The sequence below is a fragment of the Crinia signifera genome, chromosome 2 (genome assembly GCF_055691185.1).
Source record: "Crinia signifera chromosome 2, ASM5569118v1, whole genome shotgun sequence".
NCBI classification, from domain to species: domain Eukaryota; kingdom Metazoa; phylum Chordata; class Amphibia; order Anura; family Myobatrachidae; genus Crinia; species Crinia signifera.
In genome coordinates this window covers 180,143,439-180,165,617 of record NC_139218.1, presented here as the reverse complement: position 1 = coordinate 180,165,617, position 22,179 = coordinate 180,143,439, and the positions used below count along the sequence as shown (strand labels likewise).

The following is a 22,179-nucleotide window of genomic DNA, read 5'->3' as shown; positions in this document are numbered from 1 at the left end:
TATTTACGCAATGGGGGTATAGGAGTTAAGAAATATTTATAGAAAATGAAATGTAAAATGTATATACAGTGGTGGCTAGTGTTGTGGACAAGGTTCTAGAAGCCTGCGTGCTCCACTGCAATCACCCACCACGAGATGGGGTGATATCCAGTTGGCGGGGGGTGCAAAGGGTATAATAAAGAGGGAGCTGTAAATGGTCAGGTTAAACTGGCATTCCCCATTGAGGGTTAAACGCTTGAGGACCCGAAGCCGGCCAAAGCTGTAAATAGAACAGGGGGTTGGTATGACTTCCAACCTGGATATCACCACACTGGGGGTCTCCAAGTCAGGGCCCTGCCATGAAGTCAGTCTGTGTAATATGAACACATATATATGTATTATTTACAGATAAATGCAACCCATGTAACATACACAAATACTCTTAATATTCCGGGACACATCAGTAATGGACTCATCACTGCCTCAAACATCAGCATTCAGTTTTCCTGCACATTCAATGTTACCATGGAGACATCTCTGTACACCGTGATCAAACCAGTCGTGAGGTATGTACTTCTACTTTACACTCAGCATTCCTTACAATGTTGGAATTAAAATTTTGGGATAAAGTTGGCACCATACTATGCCCCTTCCAAATTATGCTCCACAGTTATGCCCAACACCTTATTATGCCACACACACTCACTGAACTTAAAGCATACCTCCTAACTGTTCAGATTACAGTGGGACAGTTCCGCTAATTGGAAAATGTCCCGCTGTCCTTCCCATGGGTCGCAGTGTCCCACCGCTGCTCTGCTCTGATCGCAGAAGAGATGCTGTGCGCATGCGCAAGGCATCTCTTCAGTGCAGGGAGGGGAGTTGGGGGGGGGGGCAGCCCAGCTGCTCGGGGGGTTCTGGGCACCCCCCCCAAAGTGCCCAAGACAGGTTTGCAGAAATATGCCACTTCCCCTATGTCCGAGACCATGCCCATCTGGCGTGTAGCTACCTCCTCGTGCTGACCTGCAGCTCGCGGTTTTAAGAGCTGCAAAATGAAGGTTAGCATTATTTTGGACTGGAGCAGGGGATGGTCAACCCAGTCTTTTTGCCTAATGCTGTGTACATACAGTACAATTTGACATTGGTTTTTGACTATAAAGTGAAAATCGAGCCGGGATAGCATATACATGGTATGGAGATAGAACACGTTTTTAAGCTTTCTTTCCCGATTCAATGCCGATGCACGCTCCCGTTCAGCTGAAATCGAAAAACCAAATAGACAGTGCAGCAATGACTACATAGTGCACATTGAATGTAGATAGCATGAATTGTATGTCAATTGTACAGAGTTAGAAAAGATTGCATAGCAAGTCGAATAGCAAAGGCATCTACCCGTGTGTACACACCATAAGGCCACCTATCAGCCACTTATTTGTTGCCTTGCCCAGATTAGTGGCCCAATTCCCCTCCTATCTCCCACAAAAACAACTTTTGTATGTTCACAGAAGAGTACCCTATGCTGCAAATTCTCATCTAAAGTGGGCAGCCATCTACAGTATATCCATTGTGACATCTGTTAAAGGGATAGGATCGGGTTTCAGAACAGGGATTCTAAAGGTGCCCACACATGGTGCAATGTGCTCTGTGCGTTTTGTACTAGATTTTATCACATCTTATTTAAAACGCATGCGATGTGCGACAACAGTGTGCATTTTTAACTAAATGCGATCTAATACAAAAAGTACATGCTGCACATACTATGCGATGTGATGTGCACGGGAACGTGCATCGTATAGCAACGCCAAAACACACTGTGTTACTCTAGTCTTGAAGTACTTCAATAAGTCACATTTTGTAGATTTCTTTAATCAGCTGGAAATTTTTCTTCCCCTGCCAAAAAAATTCCAGTGCCCCCTTCCTGCCAGCGGCGCCCTCAGGCGATGGACTGTGGGCACCGCTGGCTGAGCTGGCAGGCAATCCAGGCAGCAGTTAGTGCTGAGCTGGTCCCGCTCTGTTCATTGTGCATATCTAATGAGTGGGGACGCAGTGCATATTGAATGAGCTGGTCCCTTCCCCGTGCATATGTAATGAGCACATTACATATGCATGGGACGGGGACCCGCTCATTAGATATGTACAGGGCGGGACCAGCTCAGCGCTCAATGCTGCTTGGTTTGCATGTCAGTTCAGCCAGCGGCGCCCACCACAGATCACACTGGCACCGCTCCCCCAAGCTGCCACAGGGTCTTTTACATATGTAGCTACACCACTGATTCCAGGAGAGTAAGTATACTTTACTCAGTTTTTAATGATCCTACCTGTTCCCCAGACTGTGGCCAGATATATTAAGCCCTAAAAAGAGATATATGAAAGGGTGATAAGGAGTGATGCATGTCCAGACAATAAGCTAACAACTGCCATTTTATAAACACTGTATGCAACTTGAAAGTTAGGAGCATGTCTTAAATTGATTCGGAAGAGGAGGTGGAACTCCCCCCTCCCCTCACTAGGTGGAGCTCAGTACAGTGCCTGGATTTTCAACAGCCCCTGCAAACTACAATCTACCTCCCATAATTTATAAAGGGACAGTGGTCTCACAATATTACCCCCAATTCCAATTATGCCACACAGTAGCACAATCATATTCACATTAACCCCTTGATGGGATTTGCTGGGGCAGGACAAACCTACCAGGGCAGGTTTGTCCTGCCCCAGCAATCAACTCGCCACTCAAGGGTAGCAGTTAGTCCCAACTCCCCCCTCCTGTATCCGGTGCCATTCGCACTGCACCAGTGATCAGGTGGCAGGCCACCCTCGGGGAGGTTTGGGGCGGCTTAGGGGGACTCAGGCGCTTGAACTTCCGAGCGTTCCCGACTCCCCAAAGCCGACCGAACCTCCCCGAGTGGGGCCGCCCATCTGGTCACTGATGCAGTGCTAATGGCAGCGGCACCAGCAGCAACAGGGGAGCTCCAGTGTACGAACGCAGAGCAAAGAAGTCAGGGGGGGGCGACAGGAAGGGGGAAGGCAATGAGAGGGTGCCGCTAGAGGTGGTGCACCAGTGGTGCACAGCTGGAGGCACCACTGGCGCACACCTAGCTGCTGGTGGTATGCCTGAAAATTTTCCGGGGACAGCCCGCTGCGGCAGCGCAGCTTAGCCCAGTAGTGCCACTTATTCAAGTTACACTACACAGTAGTACTCCTTACACATGTATGCCACACAGTAGTGTTGCAAACACATTGGGCCTTATTCTAGTTTACTCTCTCTGACAAAATCCTTCTTAGATGGACAAAACCATGTGCACTGCAGGGGGGCAGATGTAAAATGTGCAGACAGAATTAGATTTGGGTGAGCTATTTAGTTTCTGTGCTGGGTAAATACTGGCTGCTTTATTTTTACACTGCAATATAGATCTCACTTTGAAGTAAAACCCCACCAAAATCTAATTCTCTCTTCACAAGTAACATCTGCCTCACCTGCAGTGCACATGGTTTTGTCCATCTAAGAAGAATTTTGTCAGAAAGAGTAGAATAAGGCCCATAATGCCCACAACAGTAGTATTAGGAACTGATTGGCTGGACGTTTATCAGTCTATCACCCTCACATTTATGACTTTTTGAGGCTTATACATCTGCCGCAGAATTCTTAAAAACATGACTTGCTGGGAAAACTTGAGGGTTGAGGTTAGAAACCAAAGGCACTTTCATACTGATTGTAATCGCATTAAATGTTGTTAATTGGTGTGTGTTGCATATTGCATATCAAGAAAGATGTTTTAAACAACTACTACTTGTCCCAGCACACAGAGCCTGAGCACGGGAAGTGTAGGAGGTGAAGCTCTCGCAACACTTGCAGCCTATGTTAGCCCAACATACACTGATCCCTTGTTGGAATCACAAATGGGAGGTATACCTGTGGGAACAACCCTATACTTTGGGATCAGCACTGCGTTCGCCGATCCTGCCTTTGTTCTCCGAGTAGAGCAGTGTTTTTCTACTCCTACTAGTGATGGTTCCGGATCCATTAAAATACAAATGCTCCAAGGAGGGTAAGAAATAAATAAGCCAAACTAACTATGTAATGATGGTTTATACATAACTTTAACCCTTTGCGTGCCAATATCTCTGTGAGAGAAGTGTAAAAATATTGGCTTAAAATTCCAGCGTCGCTCACATTTGTTATATTCAAATAAAAAAATGTTGTGTAACAAAACATTATATTCCCTATATAAGGTAAACATTACAGGTGATTATGATGAATAACTATGTTTGATTGGCAATTTTCACACCTATTTTGGCAAATTCACTTGGCACTCAAATGGTTAAAATCTGATTATGCTTTTGCTTATACATTATAATGTAATCATTTTAGGTACTCATCATTTTTAACAAATTTTTCACATAGTGATACCATATCAACTCCACCTTATCTATTATTATATTACAATATCCAAAATATATTGACCCAAATCTTGTTTGCTTCTAGCATAATAATAAAATTGTGAGATTACAACACCCATTTTTTGGGGTTAGCCGTAAATATTAAGTATCACTGGAATGCACCAAAGGGGGCACGCAGCAGGAATTTCCAATCCCTGCTGTGATCCCCCCTGCACCGCCACCGCTGCATCCCCCATAGGTTTCTATGGGGTATGTGAAGCTGCCTGATGTATCAACATCGGACAGACCAGCTTCACATCCCTGGACTATTGCCATTCTGAGATGGCGATAGACCATTGTAGCCTATGGCTATGGGATTGCATTGCTGCCGAGGCAGTGCGGTCGGCGGGGTCGGGGGGGGGGGCAGCGCTAACCGCACAAGGGCAGACCCCCCCGGCTTCCGGCTGAGTGCATCGCAGGGATGGGCTCCTTTCGGAGCCCTGTCCCTGCGAACAAGGGGATGATACATCCCAGCTCTAAGATCGCATGCGATCCTGGGCGGAAATATTCAACCCAGATTGCATTTTAAATGCGATAATTGATAAATGGGCCCCTTAGTCATCTGGCTGGCAGGGCCGGTGCAAGACACCGGAGCGCCCCAGGCGAGTTGGGGTGGGGGCGCCACGGTGCCGGGGGGGGGGGGGGGGCGGTGGTGGTTGTACCTGTGTAAAAAACCTTCGGCGCCGGCGTCCCTGCAGTGCTGGAGCGGGCAGGGGTGTCCGTGCCGCGGGGGTACCTGCGGCGCTGTCATTGTGTATAAAGCTGGCGGCGGCCGGCGGGGTCCCTGCAGTGAATAGAAAATAACTAGCGCTATGCGCGCGGCAGCGCGGGAAGCGCTAGTTATTTTCTATTAACTGCAGGGACCCCGCCGGCCGCCGCCAGCTTTATGCACAATGACAGCGCCGCAGGTACCCCCGCGGCATGGACACCCCTGCCCGCTCCAGCACTGCAGGGACGCTGGCGCTGAAGGTTTTTTACAAGGTTCGCTAACCCTCCATCATCATGCTGGGGGTGAGGGGCGAACTGACACCCTCCAGGTGCCTAGAGCTGCCTAGTGGTGGCGCCGGCCCTGCTGGCTGGACAATTTACAATATGCAGCACTAATCCTCATGCATCAACCTCCTATTTCCCTATAGATTGTAAACTTACAAGCAGGGAAACACACATCTGCGTGTCTGATAGTACCCATGTTACAGGCTGAGTTTGAAAGATGACAGCTAAGACCTGATTGTTTATCACTCTCCACTTTATCACTTTTTGAAGCTAAGTGCATCTGGCCCCTTATATTGTGGACTTAGGGGCCAATTCTGGTTGATTCGCAATAAACCAAAATTGGCCCCTACCCCGATGGTCAGGGTTTTTGCATGCACGAATGGCCTTGGGGCGGGATGTATTAACATACATCGCCACCCTTCGCACTGCAGCCGCCGCGATGCTGCCGCATATGTACTAACATATGCGGCCAGCATCGGGTTGCGGTGACGGAGACCCCCGCGATACCTGTGATGTGGGCTGCGGGGGTCTCCCGTCACCTCCCGGCTGTTGGCAGCGTCCCCCTGCGTCTCCTCCTCCGCCCTGATGTCACATGACATCAGCCACCTGCCCTGTCTTTGTCCCAGCCTGCAAAGAGAAGTCAGTCTGCACTGCAAGCAGGTCTGATCTCTGATTCCGATTTGATGCACACAGGACCGGGCATCGGATTGGATGTCAAACACATCTGATTCGGACACTTTTTACCCGATTTCTTGGCCTGATCTGTCAAATTCAGGTAAAAAGTGGAAAAATCAGATAAGTAGATGGGGGCATTTAATTTACTAAAGCAAAACATGAAAAGAGGTGATGTTGCCAATAACAACCAATCAGACTCTATCTATCATTGTCTAGGATGCAATAGAGAATTAATAGACAGAATCTCATTGGTTGATTTGGGCAACATCACTTCATTTCATTTTTAGAGGCTTAAGTAAATCTACCCCATGAAGTCCAAAGAATAAAGCTGATTTTAAAATATTGGGACATTTCCTAGGGACAAAAATTCCATTAAAAGTCAAGGGACAAAAACATTAACCCTTGCTTTGTCCCCAGAATTTGGAGTTGCTTCAAAACACTCACATCTGTACTTTTTGTGCTACAAGTTAGATTAAGCATTTCACGTCTATTCCATGTCTTTAAACCTACCACATTTTCTTGTGCAGTTGTTCAAGCACTAGTGAACCAAGCATCCAAGTGGTTGAAAATGGGGTTTCCAAGGAGGTCAGATTCAGTGTTACCTCTTTCGCCTTCCAGGGATTTAGTTATGTCTATATATTCTGTGATGCTCGGCTGTGTAACACAGCAACTCAGCAGTGTTCAGGAGTAAGTGATCCCCCCCACACACACACTTCGTAAAACCCTCCCCTTCTTTCTGCATTTTCACGTAGTAACTATTTTTGTATGTGTCTTGTTTTGTAGTGTGCAGCGTCTCGTGATAGCTCTGACACAACTGCACAGTTCTCTGTGGGACCGTTCACATTTTATGGTAAAATAATAATTCATCATACTCTAGAAATGCTTGCTAGCATATGAAAAAAATAGAGTTACTGAACAGACATCAGGATATTCTACTGAGGCATAGTTTATTAAAGGAGCCAACAAGCAATGTGCCCTAAACCCACCAGAATACTTATTTTACTATTACCCAGCACTGCAGCGCTTTCCAGTTGATAGGTAAACAGTGACTAGGTCAACAGTCAATAGGCTGACCACTATTGGTCGACAGACAAAAGGTCAACATGGTCAAAAGTCCGACATGCACTAGGTCAAAATTGAAACTTTGCAACGGTAGACATGAGTTTTTCATGATGTTTTTCATTTAGATAACTTGTTCATACTTTGCTATCCATGTGGACTACAAATGTCAACATCGATGCCAAAAAAACCATGAATAACTCATGTCGACCTTTTCATTTGTCGACCATTTCCATATCAACCTTACATGGTCGACCTAATGGCTGTCAACCTAGATACTGCAGTAGAGGATGTGCTTAGTTTCTTGGTGTCCCGAAAAGTCCCTATTTTTATGCAATATTATGCTAAGAAATACCTGGTTAAACCTTTGCCGTGTATGGGGGTGATTCGACACCGCTTGGTAAGTAATGGTTGTTCACTGCTTACTGAGCAGGACAACATCGCCCGGCCAAATGCCCCCCACACCACCAAATCCACTCAGTACCAGGTGAGGGGATGTGTTCACTAACATCCCCTCACATGCATCTGCTAGCAGGAAAAATAATTCCATGGTCTCCAACCATTAAATGATTTCTCCTGCCAACGGAAATAAAAGACAAAAAGGGGCAGGCGCTGACGTCCTGTGACATCAGACCCACCTGCATTCCCATGGGGAAGCCTATTAAATGCTTGGTGTTCCAGTGGGTGAGTCCCGCTTCCTCCCCACAACTAACAGCTCAGCCAGTTTGTAAGTCACTAAATTTGTTCGTTGCCGGAGGCTTCACAAGCGCAAATACGCGCTTGCGCTTGTGCAGACCCCCCACCATCAGAATGGCCCGAATTTGCCCCGTTCCAAACGATGTTGAATCACACCCCCCCCCATGTTTAAGTTGCCTTTCTTGCCCGGGGCACATTTAGATCTTAAAATTATCCAGATTTGTTTTATATATATATATATATATATATATATATATATATATATATATATATATATATATATATATATATATCTTTAGCATTGACAGTTATATCAGATTGAGCATACTGTAAACTTAATCATGTAATCATGTAAGATTTGCAAAAATGTGCATAAATATTAAAAATGTTCTCATTATTTTCTTTATCTTTAGACTCAAATTACTTGGATAATTCTGCCATCTATCATGGAGGTAAAACTGTAGCAGTTACAAAACACTGTATAATCCAGGAATTTCTGGAGAATATTCTGGTTGCTAGTTGCTACGCTCACCTGGGCATTCGCACGGGGGAGCAATGTTTTATTTATGCAAATGCACATATCTGCATAAATTCACAGCGTTGCATGTGGACCAGCATAACCTCCTATGTACACAATATGGGGTAAATTGAGTAAGATGGGAGTTCTATTTAATATAGGATGTTGCCCATATGCAACTAATTAGACTATATCTATGATTTTCTAGAAGGTGCTAAATAAGTAGAATCTAATTGATTAATATGGACAACATCCCATCTTAAATAAAACTCCCATCTGTGACTCAAACATAGAAACAGTCTTATATACTAACAAACAATGTGCTGACATCTCATCCCTCAGCGTGGGGCTGCTGCACAGCATCCAGGGCGTCTTCCGGTGCAGGCAGACGTGCAGGGATGTAGTACATACTTGCCTACCCTCCCGGAATGGCCGGGAGGTTCCCGCAAATCGGGTTCCCCTCCCGGTCCCCCGGGAAGGGGGGCAAGTCTCCCGCATTTCCCTACAGCCCCGGCTCCCCCTCTCCCCACGGTCTAAAAACTATGACTTTCGCGGGTCCGCGGGGAGGGGGCGGGGCTAAATGACGCAATTCGCGGCATTTCGCTGCATTTTTAGCCCCTCCCCCCACCCACGGACCCGCAAATTGTGGCTTCAGCCCGTCATGGGGGTGGGGCTTGATGACATCACCCATGCCCCGCCCCCAAAACGAAGCCTCTACCCGCCCCCTTTCACTCCTCTCCGGGCTTCTCCCGGAAAGGAGTATGCCAAAGTCGGCAAGTATGCCGTAGTACCATGACTGGTTGCCTGGTGACCCTGGAGTGCACAGCGCCGTCCCAGGCTGCTGGGCAATCTGTTATAACACATAACAAAACATATCATAATTGCAATACAGCAGTGCGTTTTAAGACATCCAGGATAATATATTAATCCTAAGCAATAGTGTTTTAAGATGCCACATAGCAGTGTATTGTGGAAATATAAAATGGTGAGTGGGTGCTATGTGTGTTTCACACAGCACCCACTCACCATTTTTAATTGTTGGCCCAATTGCTTCTAGCTCTAACAAAAAACGTTTCAAGCAGTGCTTGGCAGGGGGCCCTAAGAGACAGGGGGGCCTGGGGTACAGTTCCTCTGGAGACCCCCTTAATCCGGCTCTGCCATGGTGTATGACCTGTGACATGAAACTGTTCCACAACCTCACCTTTGTAGCAAAGGTCCTAATTCAGACCTGATCGCTAGGTGGCTAATGTTTTGAGCCTTGCAATCTGGTATACACCACCCTGCCAGAGTGAGATCCTGCCCTATGCAAGCCTGCAAATTGCTTAGCTGTATCGATGAATAGCTGAAAATCCATTCACAAGAAGTTCACCATTGAATGATTTTCCCAGTGTGTGCAGTCTGTGCATAAGCCCTTATTCAGGATGACTCGCTTGGGTGCGAATTCACACCCTTGCGAGTCACTCTAACCCCACCTTGCGAATGGTTACCCGGCGCCACCCAGTCGCATGCCAAATTTGTTCGCAAGGCTTGCGGATGGATGTTTTGCATGAACATCCATTCGCATGCCAGTGGGAACCTCCCCATCTTTCGGTGGTCACCAACCATCAAATGATGTAGAAAGTGCACGCATATGTAAGGGTGGTCCAGACCAATCGTACATATGAGCGAAGAAATGCAGGGAATAGGGCGGGCAGCTGACATCAGGTTATGTCAGCTGTCCGCTCCCTGTGCGTGTGTCAGGACCGCATTAGCATGGGCGTTCACATATGCTAATGGCCCAGTCCAGTAACCCACACCCCTCTCCACCCCCTGCTCGAAAGGCAGGAAGTGTGCACTTGGTGAACAGATTATTTTCCTTTGAGTTTTATTTTATAACAGATAACACATTTTTTCACCAATATCAGATATGTCTTTTTTATAGGTATTACATAATAAAAGTTATCTTTTAATGATCGATGAACAATATTTCTTAAAGTGCGCCGCAAAGAAGATTAATGGGCTTATTTAGACCTGATCGCTGCTAAGTAGAATTTCAGCATCTTGCTAGAGTGTAAATACCGCCTTGAGCAAGTGTGCGAATGTTGCAAGGGGCGGTATTGCCGATTGTCGCACAGCTGCAAATACATTCGCAACTCACTCACCACCAAATGATTTTTCCACTGTGTGCAGTTTGTGCGTAACCCTGACCCTTCCACAACTCTGCAACAGACACAGGCTAGCCGCAGCTGATGTTACAAGACCTCTCTGAAAACGTCTGAGCACACCTGTATTTTTCCTGACACCCCCCAAAAATGTCTAGTTACAAACCGAAACGGCAACTTCAATCAAACTGCAGCCTGGTTGCGAATAAAAGTCACTGATTTTTGTTGCTGTGTCCCGTTGCCCACGCGCGCTGTGGTCCAGATGCATGTACAGTCAGTGGAGGTCTTTACCTATGGGCAGCCCCCCCAGGTAAAATCCGCCACTGTATCTGCCTAAAGTGAAGCCAGATGCAGTCTATGAGACTGCTCTGGCTTCAATATGACTGGCAGTGACTTCCTATTGGAAGTCCAACCTGCCAGTCACTCAAGCCAGTCCCATTGGGAGGTGTTCCCTCCCTCCAGGATTCCTCTATATGCGCAAATGCGCGGCAGCCCCCAAAATGGGTTGGCCAACTACATTACTTGATTGACAATTTTTGTTCACTTGATAAGAGGATCTTTTAATATTGTTTATCTGAGTCACTGATTTGTACTGAAAAACCTGTATGTCCCTTGTTATGCCCTGAGGGCATTTTTATTAAATACTAATTGAATGTATTTTGTTTATACTCTAAGGCAGTGTTTTTCAACCATGTGTGCCCAGATCTAGAGATGCCCAAACTAGTTTACAGCCACCACCAGTTCAAGTGTTATTTACTGGTCTCTTCTTTTGATTTAAAGGGCCAATGTATTTTATTTGTGTTACTTGTGGGGACCAGTGTGATTGTTTTTTATATGGGGGGCAATAGGTTTTTTTTTTTTCCTGTGGGGGCCAATGTGTTTTGCCCTGTGGGGATCTCATGGTGTGCCTTGGCAATTTTAAAATCTTATTTAGTGTGCCGCAAGGTAAAAAGGTTGAAAATCACTGCTCTAAGGTTTAGTGCACTCTGAACCCATTCTTGATCTCTATCTTTGGTTCCATCTAACAGGGGACCCTATCAGAGTTTCTGCTCATTCTATATCCTAGCGCAGTGTGGGGCCCTCTATCTATCTAACTATCTATCTATATCAGGGTTGCCGACTTTCAAATGCTCCTCTCCGGGAGAAGCCTGGAGAGGATACTTTCATTACCCATTAGGGGGCGGGGCTTAACTATGATGTCATTAAGCCCCTCCCCCAATAAGTGTGTCATTTTAGCTCCGCCCCCTCCTCTGAGACCCGCGGATTGAGGTACACTTTGTTGTAAGAGCGACGTTTCAACGTCCTTTATCCGGACATTTTCTTCAGGCTAATGAGGACAAGGTCTTATCGTAGCTTTATACACCACCGTGCTCAAATACATCACATGCCGTCCAGCTGATCGGCGCAATGGGAGTGATGTCATAATAGTGCTACCATCACCATGGATACATATAACAACAATGTGCGATTACTGATAATACAAAACTAATAGCACACTAGACAAGACTGTTAGAATAACACTGGCTGATAACATGGGCAATGAGTATGATAAAGAGAAAGATATATGCAAAAACATTATATGAAAAAGCAAAAACAAAATGCATTAGCGCTAAACAAGTAACACAGAGTATATCATTCAAGATTGTAAAAATGTATCCTAAACTGCATAAATGTATCTTACGTATGGAAATGATCAGTATATCTACAGGTAGTTAGCCACGTGTGTAAATAAAGCATTTCACAGACCACAATTTAAATAGGCAAATGTATTGTGTCCTAGATAGACCTTTCTAAAAGGGACATTATATGAACAAGCTAAAAACACTGAAGTGGCCCAAATCGGGCTACCCTTAATACGATAATCAACAATGGCGTGGGTGGGTCATAGATACGGGGAAAGGCATAATTATAATACACTATTGCAGTGGTTCCCAAACTGTGTGCCGTGGCTCCCTGGGGTGCCTCAGGACACATGTAGGGGTGCCACGGCTTGGTGGTCTAGGACCAACTCAAATTATTAGTGGTTAATTATTTATGAGCAAAACCAGTGCTGGTAGTTGGCAATCATAGAATGTGTACCAACAGAAGCAAATCCTGCCCTTTACCACATAACTGCCACTAAGAATCGCATATAAACCCAATCAAAATAAAAAAAAATTGACCTAGGGGTGCCGTGAAAAAAAGTCTGATTTTCTAGGGTGCCGTGAATCAAAAAAGATTGGGAGCCCCTGCACTATTGACAATGCATATACTGTAACTAGAGCACACCATGGATCACAGAAAAACTAACCAATTCTATTACTTTCGAGATAGTCAACTGATGCCTGCCAGCTCGTTCAAGCCTCGCGGGGCCAACGTGTCTAAACGATGTATCCACCGCGTCTCACATTTAAGAAGTTGCAGGCTACGGTTACCACCCCTCAAATTTAGGGGTATGTGGTCAATCATACGGTACCTCAAAGAGGGTAAGGTATGTTGCCGGGATACAAAGTGTTTGGGTACGGGTAAATCACACTTGCCACCTGCAAGTGCCGCTCTAATAGTAGAGCGATGGGTAGTAATGCGCTCTTTAAAACTTCTCTCCGTTTTGCCAATATATGATAAGCCGCATGGGCAAATCAGCTGGTAGACAACAAATTTACTTTGGCAAGATAATGTATGTCTAATATTGTATTAAGTGCCACGGAGCGGGTGGTAAAAGATGTTTGCCCGGTATCATACATACCATACACGTGCATCGAATGCGACCTTGAGGTTGAGGTTTTTCAGGCGCATTAAATCCTGTGATGTCAGTTTTAACCAACATATCTCGGATATTAGGGCCTCTCTGATGCCATGAGCCTAGTATTAGGGATGTTGATCTGGCGGTCAGTTTTAACTATCGGCCACAATTTCTTGGAGATTTTATTTATCACAGGGCTTTCTTTAGTGTATGTAGTAACCCACGGGATGATAGGTGTGTGTGGCAATGCTGTCTTAGGGGCCAAAAGCTGTTCACGGGGTATGGCTGCTACCCTATCTCTAGCTGCAAGTAAACTCTGGAGTTTGTATCCTCGTACCAGGAATCTTTGTATGAGTTTTTCAATTTGTAGATCTGACTCACAGGGGTCAGAAATAATGCGTTTTACCCGTACCATTTGTGAAAATGCCAGGCCTTTAATTAGACTAGCTGGGTGACAGCTTGATCCATGAAGCAAGTTATTCCTGTCAGTATCCTTCTGAAACAGGGAGGTGGATATCCCACCATTCACAACTGTCAGTGTGACATCAAGGAAGTTGATTGAGCGTTGGCTATAGGTAATAGTCAATTTGACCGGGCTTATACTGGCATTGTGAGAATCAATATGTGAAATCAAATCTGGAATAGGACCAGACCAAATAACCAGTAGGTCATCAATAAATCTGCGGTAAAGAAGAATTATGGCTGCTATCGTAGGCACAAGAAAAAACGGTACTTGTTTCCTAGCACGGCCACAATCTTAAGTAATCGTGTCCCTTAATTAAGGGACACGATTACCCCCGATGGACCCGATTTCTTTTGAAATCAGTTCCATTTTGCCGGCTAGGAGACAATATCGGGGGCATCGCGTCGGTCGGGACCATTAACATTGGTCCCGACGCGACCGACGCGATGCCCCCGATATTTCCATAGGCTTCAATGTTAAAAAATATTTTAACATTGAAATCTTGTCGGGAAAGGTAAAATATCGGGGGCATCGCGTCGGTCGGGACCATTAACATTGGTCCCGACGCGATGCGACACGATGCACCCGATTTTTGCATAGGCTTCAATGTTAAAAAAAATTTTAACATTGAAATGCTGTAAAAATGTGAAAAAATGTGAAATGGGCCAATATGACCCATTTCACATTATAGATGTCCCCGTCGTCACCCCACGATAGACGCCAACCCGAAGCGTGGCGAGCGCAGCGAGCCCGCGAGGGGCGGCGGTACGCGTCCTCCGACCTTTTCATGCCCTACTATCCACGTCGGCGTGGAGTGAGAATAGAATAGTGTGGCGAGCGCAGCGAGCCACCGAGCCCGAAGCGCGGCGAGTGAAGCGAGCCCCGCGAGGGGACGCGGATACCTTCACAGTTATACGCGTCCCCTTGCGGGCTTCACAGGTGTCCGTGGCGACGCGGACACCTGTGAAGCCCGCGAAGGGACGCGTTTACCTGTGAAGGTATCCGCGTCCGCTCGCCACGCTTCGGGCTCGGTGGCTCGCTGCGCTCGCCACACTATTCTATTCTCACTCCACGCCGACGTGGATAGTAGGGCATGAAAAGGTCGGAGGACGCGTACCGCCGCCCCTCGCGGGCTCGCTGCACTCGCCACGCTTCGGGTTGGCGTCTATCGTGGCCTGGGGTTAACGCGCTTAAATTTGGGGGGGTTGGGAATTTTTTTCATTGAATCCAATGTAAAATTGGGTCCCAGGGACCCAATTTACATTGGATTCAATGAAAAAAATCGGGTCAAAAATCGGTCGGTCGCGTCGATCGCATCGCATGCGACCAAATCGCATGCGATGCGATCGACCCGATTTTTCCGACACGACCACCCCGATCTGAATCGGTGTGGCCGTGCTAGGAAACAAGTACCGAAAAAACAAAAGCTGCTCAACATAAAACATATAAATATTGGCGTATGCCGGAGCGGCATTCAAACCCATTGAGCTGCAGCCAGAATTTTCCATCGTGCAAAAAATAATTCCTACACAAGACAAATTTCAATAATGATATCATAAATTCTATATCAGGTCCTGTATAATCAGATTGCTGCGACATGAAAATGCGAAAAACCTCCACAGTGCAGTTTGGTTGGTCAAACTGGATGTGAAGAGCCTCTACACCATCATACCTCATGGTGATGGTGTGGAGGCTTTTCGCATTTTCATGTCGTAGCAATCTGATTATACAGGACCTGATATAGAATTTATGATATCATTATTGAAATTTGTCTTGTGTAGGAGGCCCTAATATCCGAGATATATTAGTTAAAACTGACATCACAGGATTTAATGCGCCTGAAAAACCTCAACCTCGAGGTTGCATTTGATGCACGTGTACGGTGTGCACATGTATGATACCGGGCAACATCTTTTACCACCCGCTCCGTGGCACTAAATACAATATTAGACATACATTATCTTGCCAAAGTAAATTTTTTGTCTACCAGCTGATTTGCCCATGCGGCTTATCATATATTGGCAAAACAGAGAGAAGTTTTAAAGAGCGCATTACTACCCATCGCTCTACTATTAGAGCGGCACTTGCAGGTGGCAAGTGTGATTTACCCGTACCCAAACACTTTGTATCCCGGCAACATACCTTACCCTCTTTGAGGTACCGTATGATTGACCACATACCCCTAAATTTGAGGGGTGGTAACCGTAGCCTGCAACTTCTTAAATGTGAGACGCGGTGGATACATCGTTTAGACACGTTGGCCCCGCGAGGCTTAAACGAGCTGGCAGGCATCAGTTGTCTATCTCGAAAGTAATAATAAAGTAATAATTGGTTAGTTTTTCTGGGATCCATGGTGTGCTCTAGTTTTATGCATTGTCAATAGTGTATTATAATTATGCCTTTCCCCGTATCTATGACCCACCCACGCCATTGTTGATTATCGTATTAAGGGTAGCCCGATTTGGGCCACTTCAGTGTTTTAGCTTGTTCATATAAAGTCCCTTTTAGAAAGGTCTATCTAGGACACAATACATTTGCCTATTAAATTGTGGTCTGTGAAATGCTTTATTTACACACGTGGCTAACTACCTGTAGATATACTGATCATTTCCATACGTAAGATACATTTATGCAGTTTAGGATACATTTATACAATCTTGAATGATATACCTCTGTGTTAGATGTTTAGCGCTAATGCATTTTGTTTTTGCTTTTTCATATAATGTTTTGTGCATATATCTTTCTCTTTATCGTACTCATTGCCCATGTTATCAGCCAGTGTTATTCTAACAGTCTTGTCTAGTGTGCTATTAGTTTTGTATTATCAGTAATCGCACATTGTTGTTATATGTATCCATGGTGATGGTAGCACTATTATGACGTCACTCCCGTTGCGCCGATCAGCTGGACGGCGTTTGACGTATTTGAGCACGGTGGTGTATAAAGCTACGATAAGACCTTGTCCTCATTAGCCTGAAGAAAATGTCAGAATAAAGGACGTTGAAACGTCGCTCTTACAACAAAGTGTACCTGGTGTTTCTTTCAGCTGTAAGTGCCGCTCCAACCCCCGTGTATATATATATATATATATATATATATATATATATATATAATCTAACTACTCCTCATCTCCTATGAGGTGACGTACCACCACTGAACATTAGAGGCCACTCAATGGACCAAATTACTCCTTTGTGTGCTAAACGATGTCATAACAGAAAGTAAAAGCAATTTTTGCAGGGACACGGTTTCAAACTTGTTGGTTATGTAGAGAGGGAGAAGACAGAGATTGGAGGAGGTGCAGATAGGGACTGGTGGTGGGGTGGAGAGTTTGTGGACTAAAAACTGTCACAGCTCAAACTGAAAGTAAATTGCAGAAGCTGTCATTTTGATGGGCTCTTAACTAGTATTTCATAAAAAAACAAGAATCCCAGATAATCTGCTGGTTATTTTTTATTTGTGGCATTCACAAAAATGTCAGATTGATTTTTTAACACATTCCATACCACTATAAGGTAGAAACAAATGGGATACAGCAGACAGTCTAGAAAACTTATTTTAAATACATTCTTTTATTTTCAGGTTTGTCCTTTACTTTACTGCTGGGGAGCCTGTTTATCTGTATAATGCTGGAATATATCTGAATGGAGGAAAAGATCTGTCACACAGCTTGTCAGTCATTCTATGGAAATGATAAATCAGAGACTTTGTTATACAGTATGTGTCTACACAGCTTGCTAAATAAATAAAAAATCATAAAGCTCATAATTCCACAGTATATGGAACGGAGTATTTTCTGAGAATAAATAGTGCAATTTCTAGTCATCACCAAAAAATGCTATACTGCTGATTCAAAGTTTTAGAATTTAAGCAGTTCAATGTCTCAATGTATTGTCAAATGAAATGATAGAAAATAAGTATAGAAAGAAATATCTGGATCATTTGGTATAACAAAATTGAATCTTCACAACATTACAAGCTTTGTACACATAAGGGGCCTAATTCAGACCCAGACCTCCAAACATACGCAAGCACTTAAAATGCGATTGACTTGGGACCGCAGTTCAAGTTCCAATGGGGGCGGAGACAATGCAACAAGGGCAGTGAAGGACCATTGGGGGATGGACCCAAGCATTTTCTGTAGGCGGCCCAGAAAAAGTAGGGAGAGGGCCATTGCACCTGCGTAATGTCACACACAGCCGCTGTGACCCTAAACATGGCCGGGCTGCGTAGCCAGAAGGCCGCTTGTCATGTAGTAACAATGTGCCCTGCCCTGAGGGACAAAGTAAGAGGGGCGGCCTTGCCCTTTCCTGAGCCCCCCACCACACACACACACACAGATTATACCCACAAGTTGTACTTTTGCGAAGTTTTGCAAAAGTACAACTGACTCTGAATCACACCCTTAATTCAATGCTAATTACAATCGATATGCATCGGCCAGTTTCCATAGGTCAGAACCTGTAATCACATAATAGGTTTGCGAACGCCTCTGTCTGATGGAAAGTGGTGGTTGCCAGGGGGGTCACTTATATAGTACTCACCAATGGAGTTTGCATCTCACTAGAGAAAGAAGCATCACTGGGCACTCTAATAGGATCCAACAATGTGCTAAGCGACATAGATATATCAGACACAAAAGGCACACCGGTAGATGTGCTGAGCCTGCCGCTGCAAATCCTCCACCAATGTTATCAACATTTACCCTCCAGAGTCCTATGACAGCTGCAGCAGTGCTGCACATACTGCAGAACTGTTTTTTAAGCATGCACCATAGAAAAATCTCTGGACAATGGTGCATCTGTGCATGCATACTAGACTCATTTAGGATGTTCTAGTAACCCTAATGCCCAGAGGGTATTGCTTTGCTGGCTAGAGAGGAGGAGCCCAGACAGAGCGTGCGTGCGTGCATGCCTACTTCTCTCTTCATGGTCCCTAATGCACATACAGTATTATATGTACAGTATGGGGCAAATTTACTTAAGATTCTAAAAATGTTTCTGTCTGTACTTTTTTATAATGCAATACAGAAATAATAGACAGAACCTGATTGGTTGCTATAGGCATATTCTTTCATATTTACAAACTCTAGTAAAGTTACCCACAGTTGAGGCACATTTGTTATTGGCAGCACATTGCCCATGAAGTATAGGTGGGTATAGAAGGTGTGCGATAGGCCGTCTACACACGTCACTTGTTTCTCTCATGGGTAAAAGAAGCAAAATGTTTGAGTTGCAAAAAGTGGTGATTATCCGCTTTTTGTCACAATCCTGACTAAAACTCATATAATTTGGTGACATACTTCCTGCGCACCGCCTGGCTTCCTTCAGTTTTACTACAGATTTCCGCTATTTGGTTTCAGCCGATTCCAAGTGTATCGTCATTCACCTAACATTCATTACCATCAGTCACCATCTATCACTAAGATGTCTCCAGTTTACCTACTCATTCCTAATGTACCATCTCCTATTTCCAGCCACCATCAGAGAGTCACTATCGATATCAGTCACCATCGCTGTAATTTATCGGTAACTGTCATCATTGGTGATCTCCTCCTCGTGCCTGTGTTATAGATACCTTTTCAGAGCTCAAGTTACATACCTTCAGTGTGGTAACACTTCATCCAATTTTGCGATACCATCAATGGTCAACATCTGTCAGACCTTTTAGTTACCTCTTCGGTTCCAGCAAATTCCTGCTTGCAGAATGGGGTAGCCTCATCTCCTTAACCCTCATTTTTCATCACCTGGGGTCTGGAAGGTGCGGACTGCTCCCTGGGATTGTGTTGGTTGCAGTGCTGGCTTCTACAGGAGCCGAAAGCTGCACGTAATGTTACAGTGAACAGGTGTTAGCACTTCTATGTCACCTCTTGTGGGTGACACCCGGGTGTGGCCCACATCCCCCATATGATGCCACTGCTCAGCTGTTTAACCACACCTCCCAATTTTGGAAATAATAAATTTGGGAGTAAATTTGGGGGCGTGGCCTATAAGCTAGTTGGCATGGTCTATAAGCTAGTTGGCATGGTCTATGCTTGCAATACTCCTGTGAGGCTACGTCTGTTTTTCCCGCTGTGGAGGCAAAGTCAGCGTCTCAATGCACTGCTGGCCATGCCCTCAGCACCTCTGCTTACGGAAAAGATGTTGTGCACATGCAGAACAACAAGCCAGGTAGGGGAGACTCACAAGTGTGCCCCCACCATGGGATGCTGCCGGCCCCAGGTAGGACAAGTGACTGTCCCAAAAAAAACAGTCCGGTCCCACAAAAATTGGAACAGTTCGGAGAAATGGTTTTACTGACATCCTTAACTGATCTATTGTTTTTGTTATTATTATGATTATTATTATAATCATTATTATTATTATTATTATTATTTTAAATCAGCTTTGTTTTCAATGACATTGGCCACTATGGTTCTTTTCATAATGGACTAATTTGAGCAGGATCTCACTTACCATGTAATGGATATGAGTTTACTGTGATGCTGTATAGCGGGGGTTTTCAAACTTGGTCCTCAGGACCCCGCACAGTTTTCCATGTCACCCAATAGGTGCACTAATTACTGACTGAAACATTTTAAAACATCCTCAAGTGGAGGGGTCCTGAGGACTGAGTTTGAGAATCTGTGATGTTTAGCATCCGATCAACTACTTTTTTTTTACCTCACATGTACATTCAGAACTCTCATAAAGCTGCTTTCCTAAAGTAGATACTGTACACTCATATTCAAACTACAAATCCTAGGGGGAGATTCTCTAAAACAGAAATGCGGTAAAAACCGCGTTATCAGGGTTTTTATCGCCTTTTGATAAGGAGCAAAACCCGCACGGCAGGTTTTCGCTGCGGGGGAAGCCTATGGGCTTCTTAACATGACCCACACCGCCCCGCACCGACCACCCCCCTCACCTGTGCCCGGGCAGCACAGTGTTGTGCTGCCCGGACCTGTGACCCCCTCCTCCCTGCACTGAAAATCATCTTCCGGGTGCAGGGAGGAGGAGAGCCCGCCCCCCAGCAGCAGCAGCAAAATTAGCCGGGTAAGGGAGGGAGGGGGGAGCCACCGGGACCCGCCGCGCTTCGCTGGCTCACCACAAAAGACAGCTCTTAAGGCAAGAGCTGTCTTTTGCCATAATTAACGCATATTTTAGAGCATATGCGATCATTATGTTAGCGGTAGCCGGCGATGTGCGGTAGTAAGGGGGCGCGGATGTTAGAGCATCCCCCTAGTCTTCCTGATCCAGTACCCAACTGCTGTGCTACATCATATTGTAATTTACATATACACAGACACAATCCTCTGAACAGGTACATTTTCAATATGGTGTAACCCATAACTCATCATACGCCTAACGGCATTTACTAACCCTCCCAGTATAGATGGACTTCTAGCATTATGACCTGGGAAAACATCTGCACCTGCACTGGGTGACATGCACCACAGGGAAGTACTGGGAGGGATCTTATACCCCTTTCCTGCTGTAGCTCTGAAATGGTAAATTGCCGTTGTTTTTTTAGCCTTTTTAAACGGGTAGAGCTGCAGTGGGAAAGCTCCAGGGTGCTTTAACTGTTTAACAAATACTGCTACGACCTTTTCATACCCCCACTATCCACGTCGGCGTGGAGTTGAGAATATAAAGAGCCCGAAGCGTGGCGAGCGCACGCGGATACCTTCACAGGTATCCGCGTCCCCTCGCGGGCTTCACAGGCATCCGCGGCGCTCGCCACGCTTCGGGCTCGGTGGCTCGCTGCGCTCGCCACACTTTCTATTCTCAACTCCACGCCGACGTGGATAGTGGGGGTATGAAAAGGTCGTAGGACGCGTACCGCCGCCCCTCGCGGGCTCGCTGCGCTCGCCACGCTTCGGGTTAATGTTTATAGAGGGGGGTGGCGTGGGGGTGCATTTAACAATGTAAGCACCCACTAGGGTGCTTATACAATTTTTAATCGCATCGCATTGTATGGTATTGTATTTTAAAATTGTATGACATTGTACAACATCGCGCGATATCGCATCACATACCATCGCATGCCTTTTGGTATGCGATGCGATGGGCGCCGCTATAATACACAAGTACCAAAAAACATTACAATTCTAGGAATGAAATCACAGTAAATAGTGTCAAAACACTGAAAACTGGAGATTTGCGCTTACTCCAGTGTGTTGGTTTTGGTTCCAAAGCTGGGTACACATTATACGATACAGTTCCGTGATGTCACTCGGATGGAGGAGGGAAGCGGAAGCCCCTGGGGTGGCAGTCCCCCAGCCTGGAGACAGGTGACAAAACAATGGTCGCGGCCTCCACATTGGCCTAGAAGACTCCCGGGTGAAGCCTGTCCAGCAGGATTCCCAGCTGCGCAAACACCCAGGGTGCCCTGGCTGAGGTCCAGTGATTTGAAGCCCGTCTACCCCCCCCCTCCACACTCACTATTCTCAACTATTAGAGGAGCCCCTAGGGAGGTGAGGGTCCAAACTCCAACAAACCCCCAAGCTCCTGGTCCCATC

General features: G+C 45.6%; 1 protein-coding gene and 1 long non-coding RNA gene across 2 annotated transcripts; one reads left to right on the top strand and one right to left on the bottom strand.

Annotated features, from left to right (window-relative positions):
- The first annotated feature begins 3,783 nt into the window (after window positions 1–3,783).
- Window positions 3,784–17,493, top strand: LOC146060256 (pancreatic secretory granule membrane major glycoprotein GP2-like). The gene is made up of 5 exons (XM_083173266.1): window positions 3,784–4,022; window positions 6,609–6,768; window positions 6,865–6,931; window positions 8,250–8,288; window positions 17,262–17,493. Exons 1-5 carry the CDS (start codon window positions 3,874–3,876, stop codon window positions 17,321–17,323), a joined length of 477 nt encoding a protein of 158 aa, XP_083029392.1. The 5' UTR covers window positions 3,784–3,873; the 3' UTR covers window positions 17,324–17,493.
- Window positions 17,115–20,542, bottom strand: LOC146060257 (uncharacterized). The gene is made up of 2 exons (XR_014470406.1): window positions 19,281–20,542; window positions 17,115–17,361 (listed from the first exon to the last, which is right to left on the bottom strand). It is a non-coding gene; the product is annotated as an uncharacterized LOC146060257 (long non-coding RNA).
- Between the last annotated feature and the right edge of the window lie 1,637 nt (window positions 20,543–22,179).